This window comes from Papio anubis, chromosome 15 (genome assembly GCF_008728515.1).
Source record: "Papio anubis isolate 15944 chromosome 15, Panubis1.0, whole genome shotgun sequence".
NCBI lineage: Eukaryota > Metazoa > Chordata > Mammalia > Primates > Cercopithecidae > Papio > Papio anubis.
In genome coordinates, this window is record NC_044990.1 from 11,570,642 (window position 1) to 11,585,782 (window position 15,141).

The 15,141-nt window shown below is 32.6% G+C and overlaps 1 protein-coding gene across 7 annotated transcripts in view; it reads left to right on the forward strand.

Annotated features, from left to right (window-relative positions):
- PDS5B (PDS5 cohesin associated factor B) overlaps positions 1–15,141 on the forward strand; it is a 178,980-nt gene that overhangs the window by 100,640 nt on the left and 63,199 nt on the right. For all 7 annotated transcript variants that reach the window (XM_021929535.2, XM_021929537.2, XM_021929540.2 and 4 more), the window contains exons 14-18: positions 3,338–3,419; positions 5,978–6,026; positions 8,866–9,005; positions 10,455–10,570; positions 12,471–12,576. In XM_021929535.2, the coding sequence (XP_021785227.1) occupies positions 3,338–3,419; positions 5,978–6,026; positions 8,866–9,005; positions 10,455–10,570; positions 12,471–12,576 (493 nt within the window). The remainder of the gene's footprint in view (positions 1–3,337; positions 3,420–5,977; positions 6,027–8,865; positions 9,006–10,454; positions 10,571–12,470; positions 12,577–15,141) is intronic.

The following is a 15,141-nucleotide window of genomic DNA, read 5'->3' on the forward strand; positions in this document are numbered from 1 at the left end:
TGAATGGGTATTTATCTGTTTTAAGATAAAACATTTAGGGTACATATATATCATTTTTTAGATGATTTTCACTTTAACCAACTTTTTGTGATTAGTTGACCAACTGTTATACTTACCAGTATTTTAGTACTTTATCTGTGGTTGTTTTCTCCAAAATCCATTACCTTTTTTATTATGTAATAATAATAAATCACATATATGTGTTATGAAGCATAGTAATAAAATAAAAATACCTATGAATCTATTACTCAACTTGTAAACTTTTCTCCCATTCATCTTCCTCCCAGAGGTAACCTCTACCCTTGTTGCCTTTAAAAAAAATTTTTAACATGTATGTATATGTGTGTGTATATATGTGTATTGCTCAGTAATATATTTTGGCTTGTTTTTGAACTTTATGAAAGTGAAACAACTGTGTATATAGTGTTTTGTGTCTTTTTTCTATTCTATTTCCAAGATTCATTCATAATATTATACATAGCTGTATCTCATTCATTTCACTGTGCTATAAAATTGCACTGTCATTAATCCATAATTTTATTCCATTATTTTGATATCAGAAATTTGAGTCATTGCAGAAAATGGATGTCTGTATTCCATTTTTATTTATTTATTTATTTTTACTATTTCAAATAGTGCCACTGTAAATACTTTTCAATTTAATATACACATGCAAGAGTTTCTGTAAGGTATGAATATGAGTTATTCTCAAATTTAGCTACTTATTCAAATCACCCTGGGAGGTTTAAACAATTGAAAACTAAGTCCCTCCTTCAGAAATAGTTACTTAATTTGTCTGGAGTGTAGTCTGAGCATTTTGATTTTTAGAAAAGCCTTTCAGGAGATTTTAATGGGCCACCAAGGTTCATAATCGCTAGTATATAGCTGGGAGTGGAGTTTCTGACTATGTGCCTTTTCATCATTGTAAACTAGTATCAAATTGTTTTCCTACATGATTATACTAGTTTATACTCCTATCAGTGGTTTATGGATTTCTGCATCCTCCTGTATATTATCAGACATTTAAATTTTTCCTGATCTTTTGAGTATCAAATTTTCTTATCTTTAATTTTCCTGAATACAGATAATACTGATCTTTTATAGTTTTATGGTCCATTAATGTTCTGATTTCACCACACACCTCACTACTCTGTATTACAACACCTGTTCCTCTTTATTCATTTAAATTACATTCTAGCCCTGAAGTCATTTGAATATGTGACTTCAACTTAGTTTGAAAGGGACTTAAAAATAGCTGCTTGTCGGGCATGTTCCTAGTGAGAACTTGTTTGGTTAGGATTCCTCTTATTTGTTGAAAGAGCCGTATATTTTGTTCTCTGACTACTTTTCTTTGGGGAAGACAAAGTATTTCTTAGATTTCAGACTTTTTATGTGAGTCAGTTTTTGAATAAGCTCCTAAGTAAATGAAATATCTTGATTATTGAAAAAGAGAACAGTGTGTACTTCCACCTCTCACAAGTTCCCCAGCACTCCTATTAGCGACAGTAGTAGAAGATGGTATCGGGGTCTTCGTTGTGATCTTCTCTTTTATTAAACAAGTTTGCGTCTAGATAGTTTTGTACTTCTAAGTTCCATGGGTGATGTGTCAGTTGGGAGGTAAAGGTTGGAGGACAGGTCCTCTTCAACATTTGGACAGACCACTGACTGAAGCCTGATGGTAGCTGTCTTTTTCTTTGAGTTGCTGCAAACTTGTGGTTTGGTAACAAGGAGAACTGTGGGAACTAATTGTATATTTAAAATGTCAGGTAACAAATATAAGAATATCCAGGCTGTAACTGGAGTTTTTACATTTACTTAGCAACAGAACTGCAATTCAGACTATTATTAAATAGAGATTTTTCTTCCTGTTGTAATATTGCTTCTCCTAGTATAACTTTTTTCCCTTTTTTAGACAATTATTTAGAAAGGCAATAAATAGGCACAGATTGCCTTGCTAATTAATACAATTTTATTAAAATACTTGAAATGACAGTTCCTATAAACATGTTATAATACAAGTTCTTAGAGATGGTCACTTTCTGTTTTAAGCTATAACCATAATAGTTTATAATGGGCTTTAAAATAGCTTGACATTTTATCTTTAATGAGTAACTGTAACAGGTAATTTCCCTTTTATTTTAAGTGAAAGCAAGCTTCAAAATCTAGGCCTTTCAGAAGTTAGAATGATTAAGTGTATAGGAAAGAGAGAATACATTGACTTTGGAGTTCAGAAGTAATTTTACAAATGACTACTACATTTCTTTGAAAATTATTTTAATCATATAACTCTTGTTAGATTTTTAGTCCTCTGGAGTATGAACATTTTGCTTTCAATGTTTATATTCTTAAACTGTGCTTATGAAAATTTATAGAACTTAGTAACTTGAAATTAGTAAAGTATAGCTATTTAAAATATAACTTCTAAGATGAAAATGTCCTCATGTTGCTTTGCCAGTACCATGTTGATGTGACTACTATAAAGGAATTCAAGTGTCCCAAATTTGAACTGGTTTATCACCTTTAAAAAATCAAAAGGCATTTTTCAAACATATTGTTAAAGGGGAGAATTAAAATATGAAACAGTGTTCTTTGTCTGTTACAAGAAAAAGAGTTTTTTATATGCATCTGTGTTACTGCTTTTTGGCAGTGTTTCATATGTATGGTAATAGAGGTTAATAGAAGTGTAGAATAATTGAAAACAAACTGATGAAAAGTATTCCTTGTTTTGGGAGATTTCCTTAAAAATTTTTAATTCTGTGGTTCTAATCTGTAATCAAGTATTTCATTAACATTAATTATTCTCTGTATATTAATACAATATTGTTGTTTATATATTTTCTTTTACCTGTATAATTTTTTTTTAGACTTCAATTTCTGCCTGAGAACAATACAACTATTAAGAGAACATCAGAGTTTTTGACATATAAAAAGAATATTCACTTATAAATAATTCCAGACTGTTTAAAATTTAATTAAGATTTGTCTTAAGAAAAAGTATCCCCATTCTAACTAATTCTTCTTTTTATGTCTTTGATTCCATTTCATCCTGCCTGCTACAACACCTTATGATGTCAGTTATTCCTTTATTTCTCAAGTTTGTAATTTATCTGGTTAATTCCTACCCTAATTCGACCACTGATTATTTCTTTTGATCCTGCTGTGTTATATTTGATTCCATTATTTCCCTCTACACATTATCAGTTGCTTAGTCCTGTGAATTTCATCTCATCTCTGTCATCTCCTTTTATAATTTGAACCTTAAATTATATAGTTGTAATATTCTAGAAAGATTTTTATTCTGTTTTGTTATTTAAATGTGTATGTTTGTGTTTTTCAGAGCATTGAATGAAATGTGGAAATGTCAAAATCTGCTCCGACATCAAGTAAAGGATTTGCTTGACTTGATTAAGCAACCCAAAGTAAGAATTTTTTCTTCAGTGTTTTTTAAAACACATGTATTTTAATTACTATTTACCATTGCTGCTACAATTCTGTTTGCACAAGTTCTGACTGTAGAAGTTAGGATTCCTTGCTTAGAAAACTCTTAATTTTTAAGAAACTTATTAGATAGAAAGTGATAAGTGTTTACATCTGCAAAAGGTAATACCCAACATAAAACAGAGTGTGGGTCTCTGTACTCAAAATTAAAGTTTTTTGGTAGCTTTAAAATAAAGATGTAAACAATAACTCAGCATTATTGAAAGCATAGAAAATAGAAGGAAATTATACTTTGTGTTGCCACTGTAAGATGTTCCCTACTTTTTTGTATACGCTTGTGGTTTTAGAAAGTTTCAATAATTATGTAATTATAGTTAGGTATCTTGATATTTTTACTTAATATTTATGGAGATTTTAATGTACTACCTAGTATTTATAATTTAATGGGTCGTATTCATCCATTGGGTGTATCATATTTTATCTTTTATCAATCATTTAGAATGATTCTAGGGTTTTTTTTTTTTTTCATTGAAATGCTGTATATAGACATGTAAAAGGCATAATTCATCTAAAAAGCAGTGTGCCTGGTCATTTTAAATTGCCTTCAGAGAAAGCAAGAATATTCTTTTTTTCTTTTTCAGTTTAGAGTGCTCTTTCTCAATCTCTCTTCCACACATACACTTCACAGGATAGAGGTCAGTGGAGCAGTGTTGTTTTCATCTAAGGGGTGAAAATTTTCACCTTTTCCCTAGGCATAAATTCACCAGTTGCTCTACAAATAAAAAAAACTCACACCATTTGTTTGAGTGGTTTATAGTGACCCTCTCACTATTTTTTTAAACCTTCAGATCACTAGTAATAAGACATTTTGTACCACTTTTTTGCCTAATTGAGGCTTACATTTGAGTAATATTTTTGTTATAGACAAACAGTGATCTCTTTGTGTTTTATTGAACATAACCTTTTTTCTGTGATTATTGAGTATATTGAACCTGTTAAAATATGTTTTCCCTTAAAATAAATGACTTAAAACTAATTTAGTGATTTTGCTGTTTCCTTTCTCTTAAACCCTGTTAAATTAGTATGTTTTAGCCAATAAGCATGTTTCAGTTAGTATCATAATGCGGTAAGTTAGTATGTTTTCGTTAATAATCTCTGGATAAAGTGCCTCTCTCTGCTACTTGGAGCTCTGTGTATTTACCTCTTTATGGCCAAAGATATAAGAGTGTTAATTAAAAATATAAGGTGTTCTTACTTACATGTATAAAAAATTATTTGTGTTTGGGTATTATTGAAATCGTAGTAGCATCCAGGTAGTATATTAAGTGTATAAATCATATGTTGAACAGCATGATGTGTGAGATTGTAATCAAATATAACTTGGTTTTTGATTATCACTGTTCCTCTAAAATTTATGTATTTAGATGGAGCTTCTTCATTTTGCCTGTTGTTAAAAATTGGGAGGGTCTTAGACTTTCCTGCTGAGTCATACATGAAATCACTAAATACAGTCTCAATTCAACTGGAATGTTTAGTTCTCTTCTACAGTGTGGAATTTTCTTTTTGCTTGTTTTAAAATAATTATCCAGTTATCCACATTAAAGATGGAGTTCTCATTCATGTGTGGTGGGTTTGAAAAAGTAACAGAATGGAGGAGGATAGCCCACCACCGCTTCATTCCCCCCAAATAAAACAGTGGCAACAGAAATCTTACATGTTTCTAGACAGCTGTTTGATGCTTTAAATTCCAAATATTTGGGAATTATTTCTTGAACTTTATTATGCTTTAACTCTCAGTTGCTCTTAGCAAGCTCATTCTCAATAGGTATGGTCTGTTTGTATATATATTTGATTTTATTGCTTTCAGTTCAGTGTTTATTTAGCTCAGTACTTTAAATGAACTTGCTCAATGACTTTTTGTTTCTGTTTTTTAAAATAACACTATTCTGATGCAGTGAATAATTAGCACTCTAAGAGATGTCTTTTATACATGTGACTTTACATGCCGTAGTACATGAATGTATTACATACAGTATAATGTAGTGAATTAATTCACTGAAATAACACTTCCCTGATGCAACCCATAACTAACACTCTTAGAAACAACTTTTTGACATGTCAGTCACATCTTGTCTTTAGTGTCTTCCCCATAAGCTTCATGACTATGCCTTACAGCTCTCAGGTCTAAACATTGTAGGAGTTTTCCCTGTTCTTTCAGCTCTAAAAACAGCAGCAGCAACAACAAAAACTCCCAAAATACCTACCTGTTCCAACATGTAGTGCAGCTGTCTGGTTTCTGTTTGGAGGTTAACACAATAGGGTGAGATAAGTAAGACGTAATGAAAGTGGAGAAAGAGTTTACTTTTACCTCCTGTCCAGTTTATCTAGAGTTTAATAAAAATGATAACGAAGGTGACAGTAGTGGTAAGAGCACGGGTCTGCAGCATTTAGTGGGTTATGCTTGTCTAATTTTTTGCAGAGTGTGATGAAGTTTTTTGTCAGGGAATTTTAATTTTGCATTTTTTTGTGTGATTTACAGACAGATGCCAGTGTCAAGGCCATATTTTCGAAAGTGATGGTTATTACAAGTAAGTTATTTTAAAATCTGTATAAAATGTAATTTTAATTGAAATATTTTTATAATTTAAAGTGTTTCATGCAGTTTTGTTCTAGGCTATGATAATATAGGAATTTTAAATTTTCTTTAGTTTCTTATGTGAGCTAGAGCTGGAGAAAGAATTTAGTACATAAATTTATTTTTAAGAGTTTATTTAAATCATCATGTAAAAACTTTTAAAAACTGAATCTGTTTGGTATTGCTTGTTCTAATGTGACTAACTGAAGCTAATTCACTCCAAGCCTAAATATAAAGGATATACCTAATAACTACATACATAACAGCTTATTTGAAAAAATATTAATTTGCTTTTTTGCTTTAGGTGATGTTAAGTAAAATGATATTTCATTTAACAGTAAATACAGAAGGATTATGTGGAACATCTCCTTTGTTCAGTGTAAAAGTAGGGAAAAGTCGCTGTTTTTGTGGGTCATTTGCTTTTCCTCCCACCTCAGAGGTCACTGTGTATAGCAGATGGACAGAGGGATAATCAGAAACACCTGGAGGAATGCTTTTACTGAGCTTCCACTTGGTGATAATGAAGATATCTTAAGATGAATCTGAGACGCCAAATATTCCAAGATGTGTATGAAAGTAAAGTTAAGACACTGAAGATAATAGTAAACCTAACTCACTGGGTTTTGGATTAAGTAATGGGAGTATTAGAATGAGTAGAACTTTAAGACCAAAATCTCTTTCTGTCCTGGGAAAACTACTTTCCAGTCACCTGGATAACTTGCTAAAGCAAGTTGTTTTGTGCTATTCCTTAAAAAAAAAATAATTTGATGTTTAAAGAAGAGATCTTGCTCTTTTGCCCAGGGATGAAGTGCAGTGGCACAATCATAACTCAAAGCTATCTTGACCTTCTAGGCTCAAGCCATCCTCCTGCCTCAGCCTCCTGAGTAGTTGGGACTCCGTGCATGTATTACCACACCCGGCTAATTTAAAAAATACATATTTTTAGACACTAGGTCTTCCTATGTTGCCCAGGCTAGTGCTGAACTGCTGGCCTGAAGTGCTGGGATTACAGGTGTGAGCCACGGTGCCTGGCCTATCACCTTTTTGTAGTTTGGCTATGGATTCTGTCTCCTAAAAGAGGTCATTCCCTAAGTTCTTTTTTTTTTTTCCTGTCAGTTTTCTTCCAGTGAGTTCAGTATTTCCCAGATTCTGTTTCAAGGAATGCTAGTATCCTGCAGGTGTTAACTTAGTATTGTGAGAAAAAGGGATTTCATTGTCGTATGTGTTTATAGAATGCTAAATTAAAGGAGTTTTCTTTCTCCCTTCTTTCCCCTCCCCCCCTTTTTTTCCTGAAATAATAGGCCTTATTGTAGCCTTTATTATGATGCCCATCCATTATGAAGGGGCTGTAAAATAACACTTTCCAAAATTATTTGAAAAAATACCTTTTCCTGAACACTGTTAAACTCCATTGAACTACTAGTGATCTTTGGAACACAGATTGCGAAGTGCTGAACTAGCAGTTTTCCAGCTTGTCCTCAGGTGCTTATTATGTAAACTTATAAAAACATTCCATTTATCTTCTATAAGTGATCATGTTTATCTGTTGTACTATAATGTGGTTCTCTTTCTTTGCAGACTTTTTTCTATTATAGAAACATGAAAAGGTCATACAGAAGTATTTAGGATTAATATATTAATAGATTCTTAACTACATTAAGTCATTTAAATATCTCACCAAGACATAAAATGGGATTTCAGAATTGTATGTGAACTTGAAGACTATGTTCACTATATTCATATTTTGGGATTCCTTCGAATTTCTACTACTCTTTTGATAGTCCAAAGTTCTGTTGTTGGGTTTTTTTTTTGTTTTTATTTTTGGTTTTTTTGGGGGGCGGAGTCTTGCTCTGTCACCTAGGCTGGAGTGCAGTGGCGATATCTCAGCTCACTGCAACCCCCACCTCCTAGGTTCAAGCAATTCTCTGCCTCAGCCTCCCAAGCAGCTGGGATTACAATCGCCTGCCACCATGCTGGGCTAATTTTTGTATTCTTTTAGTAGAGACGGGGTTTCACCATCTTGGCCAGGCTGGTGTTGAACTCCTGACCTTGTGATCCACCTGCCTCGGCCTCACAAAGTGCCGAAGTTCTGTTTTACAATTTCTGTTGTTGGAGATGCCATATTCTAGTCTGGCTCTCTACAACAGTTAAGAAGCCAGGAAAAAAAGATACCACAGTCAACATTTTACTAGCTTTCATAAGTATTTTGATACATAGACACATTAGCAGAATAGTATAAAAATCATTTTTGATTTTACAAAGATTCATTCTTTCCCATGCAGTAATGACTTACCCAGCAGGAACACCTGGAATAGGTTGCTCAGTATATGTCACTGCTAGATAGCAAGAATGTATATGTAAACTCTCTGGGTTGGTTTAACAATAAACAGGGAAATACAGGAAAATAGTTCTTAAAGGTAAAACTTAGTGATTAATCTCTTAAATTATAAGAGAGCAGTGTGTGCAGCAAGCTCAAGGGGACATTAATAAAATTGGCATTATTCAGGTTGACATTTGATGCCTTTAAATATTACAAGGGATTACTTGGAAGTAGCCATTTTAGTCTTTCCTTGCATATATGTCCCTTCACAATGATCCTGTTTTATATTTCTAGAAAATATATTTTTATTTGTGAAAATTGACTATTGAAGGTGTTTCACAATTTAATTTCTTAAACTAATCTGAATTTGTAGGTAAGGATTTTAAAGCAATAAAAGAAATGAAAACATTGACCTATTATTATTTTAAGAATTAAAAAAATTGATTTTAATTGAACTTTAATTTATTTTAAGGAAATTTACCTGATCCTGGTAAGGCTCAGGATTTCATGAAGAAATTCACACAGGTGTTAGAAGATGATGAGAAAATAAGAAAGCAGTTAGAAGTACTTGTTAGTCCAACATGCTCCTGCAAGCAGGCTGAAGGTTGTGTGGTAAGGACAGTAAAGAGCTAATGTTTGAAAAAGCCCCCAAATCTTCTTTATTGTCTCTCTCTTTTATAAAAGTAATGTATATTCATCATATAATTGGAAAAATGTCACATAAATAACAATGCAGATAAACTGTAATTTCTCTATAGAGACAATTGCTGTTAATATTGTGGTGTATGTCCTTCTATAAAGTGAGATTATATTATACGTACAGTTTTGTACATTTTACTTTTTCATTAATTAGTCTTTTCTAGTATTTAATAGCTCCATTGAATACATGTACTATAATTTATTGAGTAGTCCACTATGTTACACATTCACATTTTTTCCTACTTTTTGGTTACTATGAAGAAGAACATAATTAATATTTTTACACAGTCTTGATTCTTTAGGATAAATTCTAAGAAGTACAATTGCATAGGTTGACAGCTCATTTTTAAAGCCTTTAATATGCTTTGGCAAATTGTTCTCCAGAACTGAATTAATTTTATGCTAATCACCAGTAATGAGAGTGACCGTTTTCTCACACATAACAATATTGGTCAGTGTCATTGCTGGAAACAAAACCCAAGTGAAAACAAAAACACAATTATTTTGATAGTATTTATATTTGTTAGTCGCTATTCATCTGACCGTTTTTTCTCCTTGGGATTATTGGCCATTCATATTTATTTTGTAGGTTGTGTTTATAATATTTGCTATTTTTATAGAATGGTATTTGTCTTTATCTTATTGATTTGTGAGTTTGTCATATGGCATTTGTTAAGTTGCAGATTATTTTCTGTCAGTTTTAGTTTACCCTTTTTGTTTATTATGTTCTTTGCATACCATAGTTTCTATCTTTATCTAAGTAAGTCAGTATTTACCTCATGGTGTTTGACTTTGCTATCTTGCTTATGAAATCCTATTCTGTTATAAGTGAATGAAAATATTTATTGTTGTCAGTGATTCTTAATCTGTTACCTATGTACCTTCTGAAATGCTTTTTAGAGAAAGATGATTCTTGACTTCACCCCAGATCAACTAAATGAGAATCTTCAGAGTTAAATTCAGGAATCTGTAGTTTTAACAAGCTCTTCTGATAATTTTACTTCCTCAAGTTTGTTCATCCAGTGACTCTTGGTTTTATTCATTTGTATTTTTATCCTTTTGGAATATTTTTGATGTAATATATGAGACAGGGGCCTTACTTTGTTTTTATTCCAAATGTCTATCCAATTATTTCAATACGGTGTATTGACTAGTCTACCTTTCCCTGATTACTTGAAATATTACCTTTTTCATATGCTAAATCCTTAATTCAGTCTTTTTTTCTGGACTTGTTCAGTTCTTATTGATTTGTTTATTCCAGCGTCAGTGTTACATGGTTTTAATTATTGTTGGTTCTTAATATTATAACATAATGATTTGTTTAAATGTACTTTTGTAATACTGAAAAAATCTGTATTACAGCGTGAAATAACTAAGAAGTTGGGCAACCCCAAACAGCCTACAAATCCTTTCCTGGAAATGATCAAGTTTCTCTTGGAGAGGATAGCACCTGTGCACATAGATACCGAATCTATCAGGTATTTGTATATAAAATACTACATTCTCATTGCTGTTCATTCATTCATGCATTCAGGAATCGGTCATTGTTGAGTGCCTGCTATATACAAGGCACCAAACTAGCTACACATCTGTGTGTATTGTGTACTCCTCTGTATATATCTGTATTTGTATATGCACACACACACACACACACATATATACACTCATCTGTATCTGTATATTTGTTGTTTTTCTTGTTATTTATCTTAATTTTAAGGATTGGTTCAAATTGTGTGAGAAATTGTCAATCTAAGCCTAATTTTATCTGTTAACAGTATACCAGACACTCTTCTTTTTTGTTAACTTGCATAGTTTAGGTAATATAAATAAATTTTATTTATACCCTTGGGAAACTAGGTGAATCTGTTGCAAAGGAACAAATGATGCATTTTCACAGATAATTTGAGAACTGAAAATGTTGCTTTTTAAAACAGCCCTCATTTAAAGTTTCAGCTTTTGATACTACCTGTGACAAGTTGGAAACTTATTTCTTTTTCTCTCTGCATTCCGTTTTGTGAAATGTGGGAAGAGATTTTTTTTTATTTTTAAACTTTCCCTAAAATGTTTTCCACAGTTGAAAAAATAAAGTACTTATACAATATATATAGGGCACACTGATTTACTAGTCATCAATAGTGTTCTTTGAGAGGTATATGTTATAATCTAAAATAAATAATACTGATGATTTTTTCACCTTGTACTCAAACCCTTTTGGGGATGTTTTGTTGGGGAGGGCATTGGGCATAGCTTATGGTCATTGACCCCTTACAAATAGAGAGACCCTATTTTGGTTATTTGTCGGTCACTTTGGACTCCTCTTATATCAGTTTTCATTTGAAGAGGTAGTTGTGAGGTTTAAAAAGCAAGACAAGAAGTGGAATACTCTGTATTTTTAAGAGGAAGACTCTGAATCAGGCAAATTTATTAAGTAAATTTGGGCGTGGTGGCTCACATCTGTAATCTCAGCACTTTGGGAGGCCAAGGCGGGCAGATCACTTCAGGTCAGGAGTTTGAGACTAGCCTGACCAACATGGTGAAACCCTGTCTCTACTATAAATACAAAAATTAGGTAGGTTTGTTGGTGCACCTCTGTATTCCCAGCTACTTGGGAGGCTGAGGCAGGAGAATTGTTTGAACCCGAGAGGCGGAGGTTGCAGTGAGCCGAGATCACGCCACTGCGCTCCAGCCTGGGTGACAAAGTGAAACTTCGTCTCATAAATAAATAAATAAGTGAAACTTTGTCTCAAAAATAAATAAAATAAAATAACATAAGCTTGTTTTTATTAGAAGAAAGTTTGAAAACATAATGTTTCCTTTTGATCTATTGTTGTTCCTTTTCTGATGTTCTAATGAGGTTTTATTGTATGTCTGTTACTTAGATATTCCTCACCTTTTAGGAGGAGGCCTAGATATATTTCTGACTCTGACAGCTGTGCCTGACACACAGTAATATTTGGTAAATGGTTTAGAAGGGCTTAATGTTTCCTTTATCCTTTTTTATTTCTGTGTATATTGTTCTACTTGCTGGACTAATAATCAGTTTTAGATAATTAAAAATAATTGTTGTTTATGTGTTTGAGCTCAGACCTGCCATGAAAAATATAATAATAAAGAGATTGATAGCATTAATAAAGAACAAATTGAATAACATTTTGACCTCATTTGAATGGGCAAGGGAAAAGAACTGTTTTTGAAAAGAAGCATCTGAAAATATTTTATTATAGTTGTTTTGCAGTAGTGTTAAAAACCAGCTATATCAAATTTGTATTCGGTTCAGATATGTATATATGTATATGCACATATATGTAACACAGGATTATTTTTCTTAGACATTGCTAGGAACATTTGAAAAAATGACTTTTTTTGGTCGTATTTTAGTGCTCTTATTAAGCAAGTGAACAAATCAATAGATGGAACAGCAGATGATGAAGATGAGGGTGTTCCAACTGATCAAGCCATCAGAGCTGGTCTTGAACTGCTTAAGGTATCTATTTAAAATTAAGTGCCTAATTAGATATCTGTTTAACATATACAGTTTATATTATTTGTTCTTGATGTTTTCTTCTTAAGTTTATATAATCTAAAGTAAAATTTTCTCAGTTGTTTTAGATGATTTAGAAATTGTATTTTTATTCTTACATGTGATCTGATTATTTTGGGGTTTAAATGCTATAATCTAGCCTAGTACTAATTACATTAAAATAGTGGAATATAATTCAAGGTGTCATTAGTGAGCAAAGAAGGTACAGCTCTACTGCACAATGAGCCAAATTCTTGTAAAACTTTTTTTTGTTTCATAAAATATTCTGTCTTTTACTGATTGTAAAAATATTAGTTCATTATTGACAACTTAGAATATATAAAATTACAAAAAACATAGGTTCATCATACATAAACATTAATTTCTTTTGTTTCCTTTTAATCTTCAACAAATGCATAGTTGGAATCATTGAGATCAAGCTGAATATACAATTTTGTATCCTTAACTATTTTCCCTTATTAAAAATAAGCATTTTTCTTGGTGTTTTTCAAGAGTTTTTTTTTTTTAAGAGTGTCTAAAGCAGATCTGATTTTTGGCTGTCATTTAGTAGCTGTCATTTAGGTCTGCCTTTGACCACATTACTTGCTTCACTTCCTCATATGAAATCAAGATAATAATTAAGGCCGGGCGCGGTGGCTGACACCTGTAATCCCAGCACTTTGGGAGGCCGAGATGGGCAGATCACGAGGTCAGGAGATCGAGACCATCTGGCTAACACGGTGAAAACCCGTCTTTACTAAAAATTACAAAAAATTAGCTGGGCGTGGTGGCGGGCGCCTGTAGTCCCAGCTACATGGGAGGCTGAGGCAGGAGAATGGCGTGAACCCGGGAGGCAGAGCTTGCAGTGAGCCGAGATGGCGCCACTGTACTCCAGCCTGGGTGACAGAGCGAGACTCCATCTCAAAAAAAAAAAGATAATGATTAAGTGCTTGTCTCGCAAAGGACATTAAATCATGTACGTGAATTTCTTAGCACCATTCCTAGCTTGTGGTAAAAATAATAATAAACATTTTTGAAATGGTGATTAGTCCATTATTTGGGGTATCATACTATCCTACTGAGGTAGGAGGCAGGACTGGACTCCAGAGGTGGGGCTCAGACACAGGACCAAATTGAGGACTAGCTAAAACAAGGGCAAGACAGAATCAGCTTTCCACAAGACACGCCCATCAATGTGCCTTGTCAGTTTACCATTGCTGTGGCAATACCCGTATATAGAAATACTATAATAGTAATATAGAAATACTATATTAGAAATATAGTATTTCTTATATGTTACTGTCCCTTTCCTTGACAATGACCATGACCCAAAAGCTACTCCCTCTTCCCTAGGAATTTCTGCATAAACTGCCCCTTAGTCTGTATATAATTAAAAGTAGGTATAAATATTACTGTGAAACTGCCCTGAGTTGCAGCTCTCTGCACCCTACCTGTGGGGTAGTGCTGCTCTGCAGAAGCAGCCATAGAGGTATATGTAACACCTCTGGAACTGTAACACTACTACTTCAATAAAGCTGTTTTCTTTTACCATGTCACTGAATTCTTTCCTTGGCAAAGCCAAAAACCCTTGCGGACTAAGCCTCACTTTGGGACTCTCCTTTCTCTGTATCACTAGTATTTTCCTATTGTTGAATATTTTCATTTTTCTACTTCCATTCTTACAAACAGTTCTAAGCTGAGTGTTTCTATGTAAGATCTCTTGGTAATGTCATATTTTTTAGAAAATTAGGAGAGCATTATTGAGTTAAAGAGAGTGACCACTTTCAAAATTCTTGGAGCAATGTATATTTAAATTGTTGTACAGGGAAATTTTACCCATATACAATTCCATCAGTAGTATGTGAAGGTGCTCATCTTTTTAACCTTCACAAAATGGAATATAATACATTTTTAAAAGATTTGCAAATCTGATAAGCAAAAATAATGTTTTAATTTGCATATTTAATACTAGTGAGGTCCACTGTCCACATGTTAATCATTTGTGTTTTCCCTATGGTAAATTCACCATTTTTATCCTTTGTTCATACATCTACTGACATCTCTGTCTTTTGTGTTTTTTTTTTAGCTGATTTAAATGAGCTTTGTATTTCCTTTGCTTTTTCTTGGTACATATTTGATATATGTATAAACATATATTCTCTTATATGTAAATTGTAAAGTATAGTAACCAAGTGAATACAGGTGAAAAGTAATTATGTGGTAACCAAGTGAATACAAGTGAAAAGTAGATAGAGTGTCACATTAAATTGAATATTAAAAATATTGTTCAAGTTCCCTGAGTAGTCTTTTTCTTGCCTACTCACGTCCCCTCACCAGGTATCATTGTCCTGAATTTTGGATTTATTATTCTTTCAATATTCTTTATGGTTTTATCATCTATGTATGTATCTCTAAATAACATGTTGCTTATTTTGATTATTTTAGAAACATAAATGTGGCATTATACTTAGTATATTTTTCTGCTGCGTGCTGTTTTTTTTACATTCCACATTTGATTCCTTTTGTTTA